The sequence below is a fragment of the Elephantulus edwardii genome, unplaced genomic scaffold (assembly GCF_000299155.1).
Source record: "Elephantulus edwardii isolate Elephantulus edwardi_28Jun2011 unplaced genomic scaffold, EleEdw1.0 scaffold00031, whole genome shotgun sequence".
Taxonomy (NCBI): Eukaryota; Metazoa; Chordata; class Mammalia; order Macroscelidea; family Macroscelididae; genus Elephantulus; species Elephantulus edwardii.
In genome coordinates, this window is record NW_006399781.1 from 7,912,232 (window position 1) to 7,933,837 (window position 21,606).

The 21,606-nt window shown below is 42.3% G+C and overlaps 1 protein-coding gene across 2 annotated transcripts; it reads left to right on the forward strand.

The window, feature by feature from the left end:
- Positions 1–344: 344 nt before the first annotated feature.
- On the forward strand, positions 345–18,275 carry HTR3E (5-hydroxytryptamine (serotonin) receptor 3E, ionotropic). 2 transcript variants are annotated; one of them, XM_006884063.1, is made up of 9 exons: positions 345–411; positions 4,610–4,776; positions 5,483–5,527; positions 15,381–15,490; positions 15,680–15,849; positions 16,757–16,917; positions 17,317–17,521; positions 17,690–17,905; positions 18,046–18,275. In XM_006884063.1, the coding sequence occupies exons 1-9, from the start codon at positions 345–347 to the stop codon at positions 18,273–18,275; spliced, it is 1,371 nt and encodes a 456-aa protein (XP_006884125.1). The 2 variants fall into 2 exon arrangements, with proteins under 2 accessions (XP_006884125.1, XP_006884126.1); XM_006884064.1 differs by lacking the exon at positions 5,483–5,527.
- The last annotated feature ends 3,331 nt before the right edge of the window (positions 18,276–21,606 follow it).

Here is a 21,606-nt window from a genome sequence, read left to right on the forward strand (position 1 = left end):
CTGTCTCTGACACTTCCATCCCGATTACCCCAGTCACTGAATCAATCTACCTCATAGAGGGCCTCCCCCTCCTGCGCTGTCCCTCCACCCTCCCAAGCATGATGTCCCTCTCTAAGGACTGGTCCCTCCTTACAACATGTCCAAAGTATGTCAGATGATATGGACAAAAACAAAGCTAGGGTATACTCTGGCCACTTAGAACTTCCTGCCGGAAGGTTACAAACACAAGCAGTCATTCAAATAGTGGCACTATTCAAAGTCAGCCTCTAGGTGTGGCCTGCGCTTCTTTAGACTGGGGGTTTGGGGACCTGGCATTTGCTCAGAGCAGACTGGAGACAAAGGAGATGGGAGGAGACTGGTTTTGCAGGAAGAGGTTCCCCTTCTACCTAGTTCTCAGTCTTCTGCTTCAAGGTAAGAAAGAAACAACAGGACAATTTAGGAGTAAGGGACGGGAAATTAAAAACCTCATTTCTTTCACATTTGCCAGCCCTGGAGATGAGCTAAAATGACCATGAGGAGAATTTTCCATAACTAGGTTATCACAATTGCTTTCTCTTCCATTGCTCTGTGTTCATCTACCTTTCTATGCACAGGGATGTTTATTTATTTGCAGTCTGAGACTCATCCTATTATAGCAATGTACCTTAACCATGTACTTAACATACTTTAACCATAACTTCCTCTTCCACCTATGCATCAAGGTGAGCTAAACCAGGCAAAATGACAGAGGGGAACAGAGCAAGGGTTGACACGGAGGAACTCTGTATCGTGGGAAGAATATGGGAGTTGGAAACAGCAGACCTGGGTTATCATTTTGGGCCCTCCCTTCACTAATTCTGTAGCCTTGGGAGAACTGCTTTACATCTCTGAGCTCAGTAAAGCAGGATCCACCTGGAGGGCTATGAGGACTGTATGAGAGAAAACATGGAGCACAAGGCCTGGCATTTAGTGCCTACCAACAAATGTCCTCTCTCCCCTCAGGTCATTCCTTGTCTCTTGTACACAAGGGCAGGGAAAGGATGGGGCCTGAGGTGTCTTTGGAGCTCAGTTGCAGAGCTCTGTGAATTGTACACCTGCTGTAAGCAAGAGAAAACATAAATGTATCCTTAGAACTTACCAACGATGGTGGACAAATGAACATCCATTGCTCATAGAATGTGTCAAAGATTTGCCTGATTAGCACAGTGGCATTGAAATGAATAAGAACAAATACCTCTGGCAAAGAGGATATTTTTAGTTGTTGCTCCACCAACAAACCTTTGCCAGCAGAATACTAAATTCTTTGTTAATCAGAAAAGGGAGGGATGTCTCATAGTTGTTTTATTTGCATCTCTCTGACAGCTAGGGATTTTGAGCATTTCTTCATGTTTTTGTTGGCCACCTGAATGTTTTCTTTGGTGAAATGTCTGTTCACATCCTGTGTCCATTTTGCAATTGTGTTGTTTATCCTTTTCTTGTTGAGGTGCTGGAGTATTCTATAAATTTTAGACATCATCTCACCCCAGGAACAATAACAAAGGTCAACAGAGCAGCAAATTACAAATGCTTGCAAGGTTGTGGAGAGATTGGAACCCTTATTCACTGCTGTTGGGAGTGTAAAATGGTGTGATCCCTATGGAAGGCAGTTTGACACTTTGTCAAATACAGTTTTACCCAGTAGTTCCACTACCGGGAAAGAAACCAGAGCTGCCACCAAAGCATATATATAGATAGAGATAGATAGAGATAGAGATAGGTATATAGAGATAGAGAGATAGAGATATGTAGATATAGATATATCCATGTTTATTGCTGCATTATTCACACCAGCAAAGAGAAGGAAGCAACCTAAGCGCCCATCAACAAACAAATGGATAGAAAAGCTACGGTAAAGTCACAAAATGGAATACTATGCAGCACTGAAATACAAGGATCTTGTAAACTATTATACAATATGGGTGACTCTGGAGGACATTATGCTGAGTGAAATATCTTAGTCACAAAAGGACCAACATGAGGAGTTTGGAGGTAAACTAAGAGAAGAGGGGATAAATAATGAACACTGCATTGGAACAGATGAAGGAAAGAATTGTTTAAAAGGAATATGTGCTTAGGCATTATTTATATCATAAGAGTCCAGAATAAGAGGTAAATAGCAAAGTGGTACTGGGGGGTTGGGAGGAGGAAAGTAATTGTGCAGCAATGAATGAATGAAAATCCAATTTCTCTATAAACTTTTATTAAAATCAAAATTGCTTAAAAGGGAAGGGATGCAACACTTCAGAAGACTCCAGTTTACTGCTGTAGGGGTGATTCTGTAGTAGTGGTCCTCCATGTGGCTTCTGAGTCTACAAATAGTAACAGAGAGAGTGTCCATTGTTATCCCCAGAACAGCCGGAGGATCCAAACCACAGAGCTAGGCTTTAGGCTAGCAGTGGAACTCACTGCTTGCTGTTGTTAGATGCTGTGGAGTCAAATATGACTCCCAGTGACCCTTTGAACAACAGATCTGGAACCCTGTCTTATCCTGTGCAGTTCTCATTACCTCTGACATATATGAGCCCACTGCAATAATCACTGTGTCAATCCACCTGGTTGAAGGTCTTCCTCTCATTCCAAACCCTCCACCTTCCAAATATGATGTCCCTCTCCAGGGACTAACCTCTCTTAACAACTCTCCTAACTACTCTCAACTCAGCTACTAGAAGGCTGATATTAGGGTTAAGCTGAAAGGAGGTTGGTGCAGTTACGGTTAAAACAGATGTTTTCTCAGGGGCCCTGGGCTGTAATCCTAGCTGAGGGCTAACATTGCCTCAAGCTTCAGTTTGCATACAGATTTGAGCAGGTTTTACATAGAGACAAAAACATTAGAAAGGAGGCAAAAATCCCAACCCAAGTTACCTCGTTAGCGTCCATCATTTGCCTTGCAGCAGGGTCCGTCCTTGCCCGAAGGGCTCAGCATGTTCAGGGCTGTCGGCGGCCCCCTCCTCATCCTCCTGAGCTGTAGAACACAGCACCATCAGACAAGCTCGGGTTCAGAGCAAGTCCCATTTCTGCCTCTTATTATCTACATGATCTTGGAAAGTTAATTCAATTTACTGTACCACTGTTTACTCATTTATCACATGAGTATAAAAATAGTACCTGCCTGTTAGTGCTTTAACAGGATTACATGAAATGACCCATTTAAAACTAGACTAGGCTCAGTGTTGTGAAGACAGAACTAACGGGTCATTCACCCTCCGGCATGTTTTCAGAGGCTATAAATTGCGCAGGAGGAGATTGCCGATCTTTCTCCTGTAAAACAGCTGGTGGATTCAAACCGCCTGCCTTTGAGCTGGCAGTGCAACTCCTTACCCACTAAGCCACCAGGGCTCCCTGACTCATTTAAAGAGCTGAGAATATACCTGGTGCATAGTAAGTATCAACTCAGACTCACAGTGACTCCTTGTACCAAGAATGAAACACTTCCTGATCCTATGCCGTCTTCTCAATGGCTGCTGCGCTTACGTCTATTGTTGGAAACCCCTGTGTCAGCCTGTCTTCCTCACTCACTCTCTAATTTACCAAACGTCATGTCTTACTCCAGAAGCTGGTTCCTTTTGAGAACATGTCCAAAGTTATGTGGGACAAAGTCTCATCATCCTTCCTTCTAAGGAGCATTCTGGTTGTCATCTTCCAAAAGATATTTGTGTGGTTTTGGTTTTGTGGATTTTTTAAATTGTGACAGCAAGTAACAATAACAGCAACAATTGTGATTTTAACAAAAGTTTACAGAAAAGTTGGATTTTCATTCATTCATGATTCCAATTTTCCTCTCTACCCCACCTCCCACTGTCCATGGTATATTCACTATTCTTCACCAACACCACAATTCAAATGCAGCAATTCATCTTCTCCATTCCTCCTTATTCATTGTCCAGCTTTCACATGCTTTAGAGGCACAGGAGTAGCATCCGCTTTCTAAACAACATGCCTCTGGAAACTCTATGAACTTTGATGAATGTCAATAGTTACAGAAAGGCTTCAGATATTTTTTCACAGGGTCACTATGAGTCTTGCTCGACTAGATGGCAATCAACAACACAACAGCAAGAGGCAGAAGAAAATATCACAGCTTGGACCAGGTGCACCTTAACCTTTAATGCAACATCCTTGCTTTTCAGCCCCTAAAAAGGCTTTAACAGAAGATCTGTCTACTGTAGTATATTATTTGACTTCTTCACTGCTGCTCCAGTGAGTGTTGATTTTAGACCCAAGTAAAATTCTTGAGAACTTCAACCTTCTCTCCACTTATTGTAATGTTGTTTATTGGTCAAGTTGTGAAGAGTTGTGTCAAGGTGCAGTGCATACTGAAGATTAGCTATAATAACTAACAGGAAGTCCTTGGGTGGTGAAAATGATTGAGTGCTCGGATCCACCCAAAGGTGCCATGGAATAAAGACCTGGTGATCCATTTCTAAAAGATCGCAGTCATTGAAAATCCTGTGGAGCCAGATTCTACTCTGAAATCCATGTATCATTTTTGTTTGTGTCGTTACTGTTGGCATGGACTGCACAGACTTCTGCTTCAGGACTCGTCTCAGGGCGGGAACGTGGGAATGTCTCACACATTCTGTGTCTACTGCAGGACGGGGCAGTACTTTCACCATCAATTGCTCAGGGTTTGGCCAGCATGGCGTGAACTCCACTGCTCTGGATCCAGTGTTCGACAGAAAAGCCTTCCGTCCAGTCACCAACTTCAGCAACCCCACCCGAGTCAACATCTCCTTCACCCTCTCTGCCATCCGGGACGTGGTAAGTGCCTGCTTTCTAGCCCCTCCTTGTTGTCCTTAACTTTTCCCCAGGCCTAGCCGAGACCACCTCTCAAAGGCCTTAACTACATTGCAATTTACTCTGCAGTTGCCACGTGCACTTATGGGGATCTTGTGGAAGCTCTGTGCAGGTTGTTGTTGTTGTTGTATGCCATCAAGTCAGAACCGACCCACAGCTGACCCTCCAGTGGATTTTCAGAGGCAGGAAATTGAACAGGGGGAGACTGCTCATCCTTCTTCTGCAGAGGAGCTGGTGGATTTGAACCACATCCCTTTGGAATTGCAGCGCAGCTTTTTACCATCAAGCCACCAGAGCTCCTTCTGTCCAGTTTATCAAGAGGAAATGAAACATCATAAAGAATTTTTTTCTCTTCTTAACCAGAGATTCTTTATTGTAGTTACATACCCGTGGCTGTGCGTGTAACCACGGTAATGTCTTCTGGTTATATTTTGATGAAGGTTCCAATTGGATGGAGGGCACTGGTCTTTGTAAAGCTTCCTAAGTGATTCAAGGCTGAGAAATGCCGTTTTAACCCAGTCCAATTGTGAGGCGTGTAGTGATCAAACTTCTGTCTTTGGTCTATAATAATGGCTTTTTATCTGACCACAGCTTCACTGTGTGGGTTAATAAGTGGAGAGAACACATTTATTACTGGCAGCATGCTAAAAACAGGCAATTCTTTTTGCAGGATGAACAGCTTCAGCTCTTGTCATCATTCCTTTGGCTGGAAATGGTATGGTGAATGGCTTATTCTCTCCTTTCATTAGTAGTCAGGAAGGACTTTAACCAAGATGTGTGATCTTTTATATACCAAACAACACAGGTTTAAAACACTAGAAAGAGACGTTGAAAAATCCATCATCATTGTAAGAGGCTTCAATATGTGTGCATCTGCTTCTATCACATTTCACTTTATTGTTTTATGCAAATATTGCATTTTTTAAAAAAGTCAAGCTTTGTAGCAACTCTGAATCAAATAAGCCTTGTTGTTGTTGTTGTTGTTGTGTGCCATTGAGTCGCTTGTGACCATAGCTACCCTGTGTACAGCAGCTCTGAACCCTGCCCTGTCCTGAGCCAGTCTCACTGAGTCCAACACACCAACCCCCATTGCCCCAGAAACTGTATAATCCATCTCATGCAGGGTCTTCCTCTCCTGCTCTGTCCCTCCACCCTTCCAAGCATGATGTCTTACTCTAAGGACCGATCCCTCCTGGCCACATGCCCAAAGTATGTGAGACAGAGCTTCAAAATCCTCACCCTCAAGGAGACATGGGGTTTCATCCTCTCCAAAACAGACCTAATTTGTTTTCTTGGCAGTCCATGGAATATTCAAGACTCTTCTCCAGCACCACAATTCACATCAAATAATCAATAGGATATACTCCATCTCTCTGTGAAATTTTGATAATTCTTACACTATTTCAACATTTTAATAGTACTATTACACACATAATAGATCACATTATGGTGCAAACATCACTTTTATATGCAATGGGAAATCAAAAAAATCCATGTGGCACACTTTATTTCAATGTTCACTTTACTGCAATAGTGTGGAATTGAGCCGCACTGCTTTCAAAACTCAGGGAGAAGAAAAGCAAATATACAGTGTTTTTTTAAGTACAATTAAGAAGATTTATCTAACCTACAACCAGGAAAAAATAAAATAGAATAGTGGGACCTTCTAAGAATCAAATCTCTATGCACATCAAAAAACTTCTCCAGCAAAGTGAGAAGGAAACTCACAGAGAAAAAATATTTAGCAATCATATAGCTAAAGGACTTATATCTAAATACTCCAGTACCTCAATAAGGTAAACAACTCAATCACAATATGATCATGAATCAACTTAACCACACATGTTATAAACAGAGAGACTTCACCAAAGATGACAGCAAACAAACACATGAAGAAATGTTCCAAATCCCTAGCTTTCAGAGAGATGCAAATCAAAATAACTATGAGATATCATCTCATCCCAGCAACAATAACCAAGTTCAACAGAGCAGCAAATAACAAATGCTGGCAAGGTTATGAACTCTTATTCACTGTGTAAAATGAACAGGACAGCCACTAAGGAAAGCAGTCTAGCACTTTCTCAGAAAGTTGGAAATAGAAATACCATTTGATCCAGCAATTCCACTAGTAGAAATATACCTTAAAGAAATAAGAGCTGTGACTCAGACAGAGATATGCACACCCTTGTTTTTTCCTGCATTATTCACAGTAGCAAAGAGATGGAAGCAACCCAAGTGCCCATCAACAAAGGAATGGCTAGGAAAACTATGGTACATTCACAGAGTGGAATACTACACATCAATGAAAAATGATGAACTCATAAAACAATATACAACATGAAGGATCCCAGAGGACATCATGCTGAGTGAAATATCTCAGTCACAAAAGAACAAACACTGCATATCAGCACTGTTATGAAATAGGACAGGCATGGTGGGGAGATAATAGGAAAAGAGTGGATAAATAATGAACACTGACCAAAAGGAATATGTTTTTGTTAATATGCCATCAAGTGGCTTGCAACTCATAGCAACTGCATGTACAACAGTTCTGAACTCTGCTCTATCTTGAACTAACCTTATTGTCTGACACACCTATTCCCATTAACCCAGTCACTGAATCAATCCATCTCAACCAGGATCTTTCTCTCTTGCACTGTTCCTCCACCCTCCCAAGCATGAAGTCCCTCTCCAAGGACTGATTCCTCCTTGCAACATACCCGAAGTATGTCAGACGAAGTTTCAGAATCTTTGCCTCCAAGGACCAGCTTGGTTTCACCCTCTCTAGGATGAACCTGTTTGTTCTCCTGGTAGTCCATGGTATAATCAATACTCTTCTCCATCACCATAGCTCAAAGGTATCAGTTCTCCTATCATCCCTAGTCATTCTCCAGTTCTCTGATATATAGCAAGTAATTGCAAAGATCATGGCCTGGATCAGGCACACCTTAGTCTCCAGATTGATGACAGCAGATTTTCCCAGTGAAATTCATCTTTTGATTTTTTGGTTACTGGTACTAAGAGTGTTGATTGTGGAGCCAAGCAAACTGAAGCTGTTAACAATCTCAATCTCTTCACTGTCTATCATGATGCTGCCAGTCAGCCCAGTGGTGAGAATCCTCGTTTTCTTGATATATAATTAGGTATTATATGTTTGACAACAATCTGGAACAAAGGGTGCATTGCAGGATGGGTTAGGGGAGGGTCAAGAGAAGGGAGAAAGAAAATGTACAACAATGAAAAAATAAGATTGATCTAATAAATATTATCAAACTAATAATCCATTATATATATATATATAATATTTTCTGACTCACATGGAATATCCTTCAAAATGGACCATGTTTTTTGTGATAACACAAATCTCAACAAAATCCAAAATCAAGAAAGTACAAATTTCCTAGATCATAAGGATAATTCCCCCAAAATCTTTTTACTTGAGAATATAAATTTAAACTTCCAAATACTTGAAGATAAAGAGAAACCAAAGCAATCAAGTAGATGCTATGAATTAAGTAGAAAGGAAAAATGCACCCCCATGTTTATAGCAAAGAGATAGAAACAACCCAAGTGTCCATCAACAAATGAATGATAGAGAAGCTGTGATATATTCACATAATGGAATACTATGCAGCACTGAAAAACAAGGAACTCATGAAATATTATACAACATGGGTCACTCTGGAAGACATTATGCTGAGTGAAATATCTCAGTCACAAAGGACAAATACTGCATAATGCCACTGTTATAATACAGGACTGACATGTGGGTCAAGGGGAAACTAAGAGGGAATAAATAATGCACACTGCATTGAAACAAATGAGGACTAGAACTGCTTAAAAGGAATATATGATTAGGTATAATTTTATAGAAACAGTCCAGAATAAGAGCTGCATAGTAAAATGGACTGGCGGGAGGGGAGATTGTACAACAATAAAAAGATTTTTTTTTCAAAGAGAAAAGCAAACTGGAGGCGCAGGGAGGAAAATGTGCAACAATGAATTAATAAAAATCCAAGTTCTCTATACTTTCTTTGAAATCCCAATTTTTTTAAAAAAGAAAGAACTCTGCATTGAGAAATCTGCAGAATGAGGTAATTCAGAAAAGTTTGTATCATAAACACATTGACTTAAAAATTAAAAACAAAATGAAGGTCAATGAAATACACTTCCAACTTGAAAAGCCAGAGGCAGTTTTATAGACTGAAGTGCATCCCCCAGAATACACATTGTCTTTTGTGATGGGATCCTTGGTAGCATAGTGGTCAAGCCTTGCCTGCTAACAGAAAGGTCAGCAGTTGTGACCCACCAGCTACTCATCAGCAGGAAGATGAGGGAGTTTGCTTCCGTAAAGATTTACAGCTTTGGAAACTCTACAGAAGTTCCACTCTGCTCTACAGAGTTGCTGAGTCAAAGCAGACTAGATGGCAATGGAGTGGGATTTGTTTTAAGCTCTTAATTAAAATCTCATTTGGGGAAAAAGTTGCTTATCAATTAGACAGGACTAGCGCTGAGGGTCTTGACTCAATCTCCTTTGAGATAGATATAAAAGATTTTTTTTAAAAACCCAAACAAAAGAAAGCCAGTAGGAAGTAGCAATAGAAGAGGGGAAATGCCAAACCATGATTGCCCAGGAGCAGAAGCTCCCAGAGAAAAAGACCTTCCTCCAGAGCCAATGGAGGGAAAGAGCCTTCTCCTGGATAGAACAAGGTTTAGATCTGTTGTTAATAGCGTCACGATGAGACATCATTGATTCAATTGGTGCCTAACAATAACAGTGAGCTTTAGTGATGCAGTCTGTAGCGAAGCTGCATTTCTAACCCACAGGCTGTGTGTCTCCAGAAGTATGAATCCAGGAGTCTCTCAGTGGGAGAAAGAGGAGCGGTCTCCTGGTATAATTAACAATCTCAGAAACATGATGGAACGTTACTGTGAGTTGAAATGGACTTAATGGTAGTGAATTTGAGATTTTAAGCGGTGAGAAAGGAGTTTCTGTTTGTCAAAACCACCTGCTTGTGGTATTTCTGTTGCAGAGCACTAGATAGCTAATACAGGCAGGCAATAATGGAAAGACTGTAATAATCACTTGACCCGGCTCTCACAAGGTGGCTCCCCGGAGGAGAGGCACCGGATCTCTAGCGCCATCTGGAGTGACCAACCGTCAGTGCCCCAGGATTGATAGGTGTCTCAGGGTATGGGACTAAAATGCTAAAACCAACTATATTGTTGTGTTATGTACTGGAATAGACTCATCGTTGATCCTCCAATTAGTTTTCAGAGGCAGTTAATAGCACAAGAGGAGACTTCCTATCCTTCTCCCGTGAAGCAGCTTGATGAATTCAAACGACATGCCTTTGGGTTGACAGCACAATTCCTTATTGTAAGCCACCAGAGCTCCCGAAAACCAATTAAGTCCAGGACAAGCCAAATGAGTTCACCACTTTACCTACTGAAGCCAAATTTCCATCTCAGCTAGATGTCCCATAACAATTTTGAGTGCACAGTGAAGTTTCAGAAGCATTGGCTAGTACAAAGTTTAGTCTAGAACAAACAGAGCCTCCTACTGTTTATGGCTCCAGAGATCACAAGCAGCTACCTCAAAACTACCCTGAAATGAGGCAAACCCACCCAAAGTTGGATAAGCAACACCTACGGTTTCCAGAAGGTTGCCAGACTTGAAAGGAGTACTCACCCGTGAAAGGAAGACCACTTCCTATTGACTTCAAGGGATCCAAGGGCTCTTGTTCAAGGTCTCTGCAACAAAGGCTGGTAAAAGGGGCCTAAAGACAGTTGATATTTTATTAGAGAGGAAGACCTCCAAGATGTTGGATTGACACATTGACTATTACAATAAATTTGAACATGGCAGAGATTGTGGGGACAGACCAGGATCAGGCAGGCTGTCAATCTATTGTACATAGAGTCACGATGAGTCAACAGTCAACAGCACCTTACAGCAACAATACATAATAACCTTTGAACAACACCTTCCCACGTACCTTACCTTCTTTCATATCAATTGTAACTGGAATGTGCAGAGATATAGAATGGAGAATAAAAAGGGAAGAATTCACTCAGCATCTCTCAAACTGAAAAACAAATTCAAGCCTCAAGTTGCAGTACTTAGAAATGCTATGGGCAAAATCTTTAATTACCCAGAAAACACCAAAAAAAAAAAAAGATGTAGGGAATACATAGGGACTATCACTGTACCAAAAAGAATTGGCCGGCACCGAAATATTTCAGAAGGTATCATATGATCAGGGAGCTCCAGTGGCCTAGTGGTAAGATGCTGCACTGCAATCCCCAATGCATGCGGTTCAAGGCCACCAGCCACTCCACAGGAGACGAATGGGCACTCTCTGCCTGTGTGATTAACTGTTTCTGAAAACCCATCAGAGAGTCAGCTATGGGTCGGCTCTGAATCTACAGTACACAACACAACAACACAACCACATGATCAAGAGCCAATGATAATGAAAAAGTTCAAGATGCAATGAAGTAATTTGCAAAAAAAGAAGGCTCCAGGAATTGATGGGATACTCACATGTTTCAAATGACAGATGCCACCCTGGATGTACTACTCATCAGTCTATGCCAGGAAACTTGGAGGACAGCTGCCTGGCCAACTGATTGGAAGAGATCCATATTTGTTCCCATACCCAAGAAAAGTGATCCAACACAATGTGGAAATTATCAAATAATGTTATTAGTATCACATGCAAGCAAAATACTGCTGAAGATAATTCAAAAACATCTACAACAGTGCATAGACCAAGAACTGCCAGATGTTCAAACTGGATTTTAGATGAGGCCAAAGCACTAGGGATATCATTGCTGATGTCAGATGGATCCTGGCTGAAAGCAAAGATTACCAGAAGAATGTCTAATTGTGCTTTACTGACTATGCAAAGGCATTTGACTGTGTGGATCATAACAAATTATGGCTAACACTGAGAGGCATAGGAATCCCAGAACACTAAATTGTGCTCATGTGAAACCTAGACCTAGAGCAAGAGGCTACTGTGTGAACAGAGCAAGAAAATACTACATGGTATAAAATTAGAAAAGGGGTACATCAGAACTGTATCCTTTCTCTGTACCTATTTATTCTTCAGGCTAAGGAAATTGAGAAGAATATTCTAGTCTCTATGAAGAAGAATATGGCATCAAGATTGGAGGAAGACTCATCAACAACCTCAGTTACACAGATGACACAAACTTGCCTGCTGAAAGTGAGGACTTAAAGCACTGGCTACAGAAGGTTAAATACTGCAGCTCTCAATATGTATTGCATCTCAACATCAGTAAAACAAAGATTCTACCCTGTGGAACAACATCATGATAGAAGGAGAAAAGATTGAAATTGTCAATGACTTCATTTTGCTTGGATCCTCAATCAATACCCTTGGTATCAGTAGTCAGGATATCAGGAGACATATTACACTGGGAAAGTCTGCAGTCAGAGAGCTTTCCAAATTATTGAGGTAGATGTCAGTTTGAGATAGGGTGCAGATCTGTTGTTCATAGAGTCTCTATGAGTTGTACTTGATTCAATGACGCCTAACAACAATAGCCTTTACTTGAAGTCCTTGGACAGTATAAACTATTAACATGTTTGGCTGCTAATCAAAAGATTGAAAGTTCAAGTTCATTCAGAGGTATCTCTACAGAAAAGTCTAGAGATCTACTTTTGGAAAAGCAGCCACTAAAAGATCTATAAGAAGGAGCTCTGGTGGCTTAGTGATAAGGAATTGCACTGTCAACCCAAAAGTATACGGTTCGAATCCACCAGCTGCTCCTTGAGGGAAATCTCCTCCTATATGATTTATTGCCTCTGAAAACCCACTGGAGGGTCAGTTATGAGTTGGTTCTGACTTGACAATACTCAACAACAACAACAACAACAACAGACCTATAAAACAAATTCACTGCCACTGAGTCGGTAGCAACTCATAGTGACTATCCTGTTTCTAGGCCTGTGAGCACCTTGGTGGTGCAGTCCATAGGGAGTTGCATTGCTAGTCCAAAGGCCAAGTCTCTCTGGCAGTTTGAATCCATCAGTGGCCCTTTGGGAAAAAGACAGACATTCTCCTCCCACTCGATTAACAGCCTTGAAAACTCAGGGAAAGGTCAGCAGGGAGTTGGTTCCAACTCAACAGCAATGAGCTTGAGGTTTGTTTGTTTGTTTGTTTTCAATAAAATTGGTTTAATAAAGTTAAAAAAAACCCACAATGATGAAAGGTAAAAAACATACATAATCTTGAAAATTATACGTATTTTTACTCTTGATAGTCACGAATGAGGAGATCAGCATATCCTTAAATAAAGATATAGGAGCTGCAACTACAATCCCAGAGGCGCACGGTTCGAATCCACCAGATGCTCTGCCAGGAATCTCCTCCTGTACCAGTCAGATCTGATTTGACGGTACACTCACACAAAAATAATAAAATTTTTTAAAAAAGATATAAAACAGGTTATCATACACAAAACATTTTCCGTTACATTTGCTGTTTCATTCATTCACTTCCAAGCTTCAGTTTTTAAGGGTTTTGTTTTGTGTTGTTGTTTTTTTAAGCTCTACAGAGCACGCGCGGCCTTAGAACAGATCTCATGCAGTTTATTTGTTCCTATCCCAAAGAAGGGTGACCCAACAGAGTATGGAACCTATAGAACAATATCATTAATTTCACATGCAAACAAGATTCTACTGAAGATTATCCAAAAACGACTGGAACAACACATCAGCAGAGAACTGCCAGAAGTCCAGGATAAGTTTAGAAGGGGTCATGGTACTAGGGATATTGTAGCTAATAATAGATGGATCTTGGCTGAAAGCAGGAAATACCAGAGGAATGTAAATCTGTGTTTCATTGACTATGCAAAGGCGTTTGACTACGTGGATCATAACAAACTGTAGCTGAATGGGAATCTCAGAACACTTGATTGTGCTAATGAGAAAACTATACTTGGGCCAAGAGGCAGTCGTCAGAACAGAACAAGGAAACACTGCATAGTTCAAAATTGGGAAGGGTGTGTGCCAGGGATGTGTCCTGTCTCCATACCTTTTCAACCTATATGCAGAACAGATTATCCAGGAGGCTGGGCTCTATGAGGAGGAATGTGGGGTCAAGATTGGTGGAAGATCTATCAACAATCTGCAATATGCAGATGACACAACCCTGCTTGTGGAAAGTGTGGAGGACCTGAAGCGCTTGCTGCAAAGGGTCAAGGACTGCAGCTTCCAATATGGATTGAGGCTCAATATCAAGAAAACAAAGATTCTCACCACTGGGCCAATTGGCAGTATCAGGATGGATGGTGAAGAGATTGAGATTGTTCACAGCTTTAATTTGCTCGGCTCCACAGTCAACACTTTGGGCACCAGTAGCCAGGAAATTAAAAGACGTATTGCTACGGGAAAGTCTGCTGTTAGGGACCTCTCCAAACTACTGACGAGCAATGGTGTCTCTCTGGAGACTAAGGTGCATCTGATACAGGCCATGGTCTTTGCAATCACTTGTTATGCATCAGAGAGTTGGACAATGACTAAGAAGGATAGAAGGAGAATTGATGCCTTTGAGCTGTGGCACTGGAGAAAAGTATTGAGGGTACCGTGGACTGCTAGGAAAACAAACAGATTCATCCTGGAAATGGTCAAGCCGGGCTGCTCCTTGGAGGCAAGGATTCTGAGGCTCCGTCTAACATACTTTGGACATGTTGCAAGGAGGGACTGGTCCTTGGAAAGGGACATCAGGTTTGGTAGGGTGAGGGACAGCGCAGAAGGGGAAGGCCCTCTATGAAGTGGATTGATTAAGTGACTGGGGCAATTGGGATGGGTGTATCAGAGATGGTGCGATTGGCACAGGACAGAGTAGAGTTTAGGGATGTTGTACATAGGGTCGCTATGAGTCTCAAGCGACTTGACGGAACATAACAACAAAAACAACAGAGCACAGTTCAACTTTGCCACACATGTTATCTATCAATGTGAATTAAAAACAGACTTCACTCCAACTATTCTTAACTACTTTCATGCCTTCACTGTGTCTCAGAGAGACTGAGTTCCTGATCCCTCTATGTTGAATCTTATTCCTACTGCTAAAAGCCCTTCCCAGACCATCAATCATGTCCCACAGATGTGGGAAAGCAGGGAGATCGACACTTAGGAAGAAATGGATCCAGGGGACTTCTGTTCTCTCTGTAATGGTTATTTATGGGGGAAGTTAAAGCAAGAGTGTAAAAATATTAAAATGTCACAAAGTCGAGCAGTAGATACACAGATTTTTGTTATATTACTATATATACTTTCTCTATATGTGCACTATTTTCCTAACTTTTTTTGGTGGGGCGGGGAGGAAATGATGTAACAATGAATATTTTTTTAAAAGCAAACTGGAAAAGTAGGGAGAAAAATGTACAACAATAAATGAATGAAAAATCCAACTTTTCTGTAAACTTTTGTTAAAATCACAATTAAAAAATTTAAAAAAAAAAGAAGCAAGGTATCAAGCTGATAGAATCCTAATTGATACTGGGCTCTCTGCTCTCCTCCGGGGCTCCAGGTCTGGGACAACCCGTTCATCAGCTGGAACCCAGAAGAGTGCGAGGGCATCACGAAGATCAGTGTGGCAACTGACAACTTGTGGCTCCCAGACATTTTCATCATCGAGTTGTGGGTATCAAGGACTGGGGAAAGCCAGAGGGAATCCCCACCTCCTGCTATGGGCACAGTTCACAGTCTGTACAGGGTCCACTATGCATTGACTTAGATTGCTGGAAAATGACCATGGAAGTAAAGAGGTATGAAGGTACGATGTCAGGAAAATCCCAGCCCCAACCTCCAACCTCATCTGTCTTACAGCATGGATGTGGATAACACTCCAAAGGGCCTCACAGCATATGTAAGTAATGAAGGTCGCATCCGGTACAAGAAACCAATGCAGGTGGCCAGCATCTGTCGCCTGGACATCTTCTACTTTCCCTTTGACCAGCAGAACTGCACACTTACCTTCAGCTCATTCCTCTACACAGGTGAGTTGCAATGAAGTATCAGAAATGGAATGAATGAGAGCAACCAATAAAGCAACAGAAAAGCAGAGTCAACAGTGACCAATGTTGTTGTGTTGTTGTTACTATGTGCCATCGACTTTGAACTGACTCACAGCTGACCCTCCAGCAGGTTTTCAGAGGCAATTTAACTGCATAGAAGGAGATTGCCCATCCTCCTGTGTATCAGCTGGTAGATTCAAACCATATATCTTTGGGACTGCAGCACAGTATCTTATCACTAGGCCCTAAGCAATGGAGTATAGGAAAGCAAATGATAAAATGCATGAGATATTGAAATATTTCCCATGAAGACAGAACCCAAGTCTGTCATGTTAATTACTATCCTTGGCTCCTAGATAAGGCCCTAGTTTATAATTGTTTTTGGTGTTAGGTGCTGTTGAGCAGAGTACAACTCATAGAGACCTTATGAACAAAAGATCTGAACACTGTTCTATCCTGTGCCATCCTCACACTTCCTGAGACACAAGAGCCCATTGCAGCAGTCACTGTGTCAATCCACCTGCTTGAGAGTCTTCCTCTCCTTCAAGAACTCTGGCTGCACTCTCTCCAAGACATACATGTTTGTTCTCTTGGCTGTCCATGGAATGTTCTTTTACAACAACACACAGCTTAAAGGTGTAAATTATTTTTCTGTCGTCTTTATTCGTTGTCTGGCTCTCAGATGCACAAGTGATCGGAAAGACCATGGCCTGAATCAGGTGCACCTTAGTCCTCAAACTGACATCATTGCTCCTCAATAAGTTGAACAGGTCCCTAACTGCAGATTTTCCCAGTGCAAATGATAATTGCTGAAGGAAATTATAGAATAAGAGAGCCACCAAGAAACTGTCTTTGAATAATGATTTGTACAATTTTTTTTCCTTTTTAGTGGATAGCATGTTGCTTGGCATGGAGAAGGAAGTGTGGGAGATAGCAGATATATCACGGGACATTGTGCAGACCCACGGGGAGTGGGAACTCCTGGGAATCACCAAGGCAACCCCCAAGATGTCCTTGGGCACCAACCTCTACGATCAGATCAAGTTCTATGTGAGCTCCCTTGGATTTCCTCCCTTCTTTCTTGGCTTCTATTTTTGCCTAAAATCACTACCAAGCAGGCATCTCCCTGGTCCCGAGGTCCTCTTACTACTTTTATCTGAGACCAAGAACCTCCTCTGAGATCAGATCCTCTCTCCAGCCCCGCTCTCCTTCCTAAAACCCATGACCTGCCCTAACTTTCCCTCAGCACCTCTTTATGAAGCTGCTGCTCACATGGTTTCTGATTGATCCCATACGTCAATTTATGAAGCGGCATCTCACTCAGCTCTGGTCCCACCATGGCATCGGGCCAATGAGAAGGGCAGAAACAGAAACACAGTCACAATTCTTTCTGGCAGCCTCGCCTCAGAATCCTATATCCTTTTCACCTTTCCTCCTTTACCCCAGCAGGTGGCCATCAGGCGGAAGCCCAGACTCTATGTGATAAACCTTCTGGTACCCAGTGGCTTCCTGGTTGCCATTGATGCCCTCAGCTTCTTCCTGCCGGCAGAAAGTGGGAATCGAGCCCCCTTCAAGATAACTCTTCTGCTGGGCTACAACGTCTTCCTGCTCATGATGAATGACTTGCTCCCCACCAGTGGCACCCCCCTCATCAGTATGGTCTCTTCACGCTTTGGGGAGAGAAGGGTGGGAAGGGCAGGGAAGAGGGCATATTGGGAAGAGAGGCTCTGTGTCTCCCAGGGTAGCACTGGATAAAAGGAAAGCAGCCCTCAGCAGTCTGGGGCCCTCATCCGGGCATGTCTTCCCTCCCACCCCTGCCAAGGTGTCTACTTTGCCCTGTGTCTGTCCCTGATGGTGGTCAGTCTCCTGGAGACCATCTTCATCACCTACCTCCTCCACATGGCCACCACCCAGCCCCCACCCATGCCTCAGTGGCTCCACTCCCTGCTCCTGCACTGCTCAAACCCCAGGAAATGCTGCCCCACTGCACCCCAGAAAGGAAATAAGGACCCGGGTGTGGCCCACATCAGCCTGCCTGGTAAGAGAAGTCAGCACCGCCCACACGCCCTCCTCTAGTACTTCCCCTCCCCCTTCCCTTCTGCCTCCTCCTCTGTTACCTCCCTCCTCCAGGGCGGCCTTCCTTCCCCACCTGTGGATGAAACCCTGTCCTCTCCACAGGCCTGAAGGAGCCAGAGGTGACGGCAGAGAAGATGCCCGGCCCTAGAGAGGCAGTGATGGATGAGTGCCCTGAACCAGCAAGGGCCCAGCAGGAACACGAGGCCCAGAAGCAGCACCTGGTTGACCTGTGGGTGCAGTTCAGCCACGTGATGGACGCCCTGCTCTTCCATCTCTACCTGCTCTTCATGGCCTCGTCCATCATCACCGTCATCGTCCTCTGGAACACTTAAGCAGAACCCCAACCCAACCAGAAAAGGAGTTGTCCCTTTTCTAGCACCAAGTCTCACAGCTCTAAAAATGACCAAAAGGGGATGTTGCCTTCTATGGATCTGATTCAAGCCCACTAATTATTCTCAAAGAGAGCTCTGGTGGCCTAATGGGTAGTGAGTTGCAAAGGTAGACAGTTCAAATCTGCCAGATACTCTGAGTGAGGAAGAAAGGCAATCTCCTCCCATGTGATTTTCAGGCTCTGAAAACCCACTGGGGAGTCAGTAACGAGTCAGTTCCAACTTGACAGCTATGAGTTGAGTTTGAGTTTAATTACCCTCAAGGGAGCCTTGGTAGCTTACAGTTAAGCTCTTGGTTGCTAACCGGAAGGTCAATGGTTCAAACCCACCAGGAAGAAAGACCTGGCAACTTGCTCCTTGCAGATCATAGCCTAGGAAACTATGACACAGCTCTTCTCTGTTATAAAGGTCACTGTGAGTCAAAACTAATACTGAGGCATACCACAGCAACAACTAGTCTCAACACAACTCCAGACAGTTTGCCCTTGTCCCTGCATTCTGACTACTTTCCTGAGCCCTCCCTCCTGGTTCTAGGTTCTTATGCCTTCTGCTGAGGTGTGAATCTAGAAAATGAGAAGTTGCCAAAAGCAAAATGGATTGTCTAAGGCTGGCATTCTAGGTGGGCATTAATGAGCTGGGATGAACCGGTATTGGCCATTTTGATTCAAACAATCAGTCCTGAAGAACGTCAGAGTCATTGCCAAAATTACGTTTCTAGTTCTGTCCTGACGTACAATGCTGTCATGACAGGATCATACCCAAATTCATTCAAAGAAGACTGGTAGGAAAACTATTAATCAAATAAGCGTATCAACCACTAAAGCCAAAGAGGAAGACATGGGATTTCTATTAATTTCTGCAGCCTGAAATTGATGGAATGTGCACGCAAGATACATTAATAATAATTGGTGACTGGGATGTAAAACTTGGAAAGAGAAAAAGATTGGTAGTTGAAAAAGATGTCCTCTGCCCACCAGCTTGCCTCAATAAACCGTTTTGCAGACAACCTGTGTGCCCTGTGCCTGTAGTTAATAAGATTTGATGTCGCAAGAGATGATGATGACATTTTTGTCCTCAAGTCTAGTGTAACAAGTGTTATTTTTGAGAGGTTTTTACTCTGCTCCCCCATCCTCAGAGAGTATGAATCTATAGTTTTAAGACAAAAACTGAAAAGGCAGAACCCATTTTAAATTATATTTTTCAAAGATTTCACAAAAGCCTAATACATGTCTAAAGAGATTTTTACAATGCAATTGTAGATGCCATTTAGATGACAACATGAGCTGAGAGATTTCACGTTGTTGTCATTGTTGTTAGGTGCTGTTGAGTTGAATATAACTCATAGTAACCCTGTAAACAACAGATCTGAACCCTGTCCTTTCCTGTGCCATCTTCACAATCTCAAACACACTTGAGTCCATTGCTGCAGTAATCACGTCAATCCACTTAGGTAAGGGTCTTCCTCTCCTTTACCACCTCTATAATTTCCCAAGTATGATGTCCTCCAAGGAGTAGCCTCTCCTAGCAACATCCCAAAGTATGTGAGATGAAGCTACTCTATCTTTGCCTCCAAGGAGCACTCTGGCTGCACCTTCTCCAAGACAGTTAACTCTTGGGATTTAAAAAATTAGTAAGTGAACCACTACCTCATTGGGAAAGTTTACTCTTTCAACCCTTCCAATTCTTTCAACCTTTTAATTGATTCAATGAATCTTGTGTTGTTAGTGATTGAACTCTGCCACTCATGGTTCAAAGTTCAAGAAACAGAGTGACTCTAAGAGTTTGCCACCCTAACAGCTTGGACCCTTGTCACTCCTTCTCTCTCGCCTCCTAATTCACCCTGTCCACTGTTCCCAAATAGCTCAGCCAGTGGCCTGGATCGACAAGCTGGTTTGATGACCTACTGGAGAAGAAAAACTCTTCTTGTCAATTCTAAGAACGAGCACCTCTAACTAAATAGATTCTTACAAATAGAAAAATCTGCCATGTATATTTTCCAATAAAAAATTCCCCCCTCTGTCAGTTGCTATCTCCAAAATGGCAGCTTCGGTAATTCACTGGCTTACCTCTGTAGGGGACAACGTTAAGCTCAAGCACAGAACACCCTGGTTTACAGGTTCCAGACCTAAGCTTTAAAAAAAAAATACTGGTTTATTTACAAAGTTCATCTACATTGTTTTTCACACTGGACCTTTCCCATTTCCTTCACTGTCCCCCCTTCACCCATCAGATTGTGCAACCCTATGATTAACCATCCTCTACCCCCTGCCCATCCTCACCCCTCTGCTCCCACCTCCCCTTGGATTCTCATACTCATTCTACAATAAGGGGGGGGTTTGTTTTGTTTTCCCATTTAAAAATTTTTTTTTTCGTTTATTACTTTTAATGAACGTTTACAGAGACTTAGAGTTTCCAGTCATTCATTGTTGCACTTTTCTCCCTGCCTATCCCTTCCCCCGAGTTTACTCTTCTACTTGAAAAGAAAAAGAAAAACTATTTCAATGTTATACAATCCTTCCTCCCAAGTCCACTCCACTATGCAGCCTTAACTCTGGACTTCTGTAATAATAAGAATACCCATTCATATATCCATTTTAAACAGTTCTGGTTTACATCAAAAGTTCATAAAATTCATACAGATTCTTTTTTACACTGGACCTTTCCTCTTTCCTTTACCAATCCCTCCCTCCATCTATCAAATTGTGTGATCTGATGTTTAAGTTCCCCGACCCTCGGATCTTCATACAAGCTCTACAATAATGGTCTTATACAGTATTTGTCCTTACAGGACTGAGTTAGTTCACTCAGCATAATGCTCTCCAGTCCCTCCCAAGTTAGGTAGTAATTTACAACATCATTGCTCCTGCTTGCTGTGTAGTATTCCATTGTGTGAATGTACCATAATTTCTCAATCCGTTCTCCTGCAATTGGACATTTGGGCTGTTTCCATGTTCTTGCAATGGTGAAAAATGCTGTTGTGAACATTGGTGTACAAGTCTCCACCTGTGCCTCAGTTCTCATTTTCTCAGGGTATATTCCAAACACTGGAATATCTGGGTCATATGGAATTACTACAATCAGCTTTCTAAGGAAAGGCCAAAATGCCTTCCAGGGTGTTTTACCACATTACAATCCCACCAACAGTATATAAGAGTTCCTATCTTGCCACATCCTCTCCAATATTTATTACTTGCTGTCCTATTAAACTTTGCCACTGCTACTGGAGTGAAATGGTACCTCATTGCAGTTTTGATTCGCATCTTTTTTTTTTTAA

Bases quoted from the DNA above. Each gene is read 5' to 3' on its own strand.
- HTR3E (XM_006884063.1), top strand. From the start codon at position 345: ATGGGAGGAGACTGGTTTTGCAGGAAGAGGTTCCCCTTCTACCTAGTT. The intron at 412-4,609 runs GTAAGAAAGAAA...TGTCTACTGCAG, and splicing joins TCTCAGTCTTCTGCTTCAAG to GACGGGGCAGTACTTTCACC. The intron at 15,491-15,679 runs GTGGGTATCAAG...TCTGTCTTACAG, and splicing joins GACATTTTCATCATCGAGTT to CATGGATGTGGATAACACTC.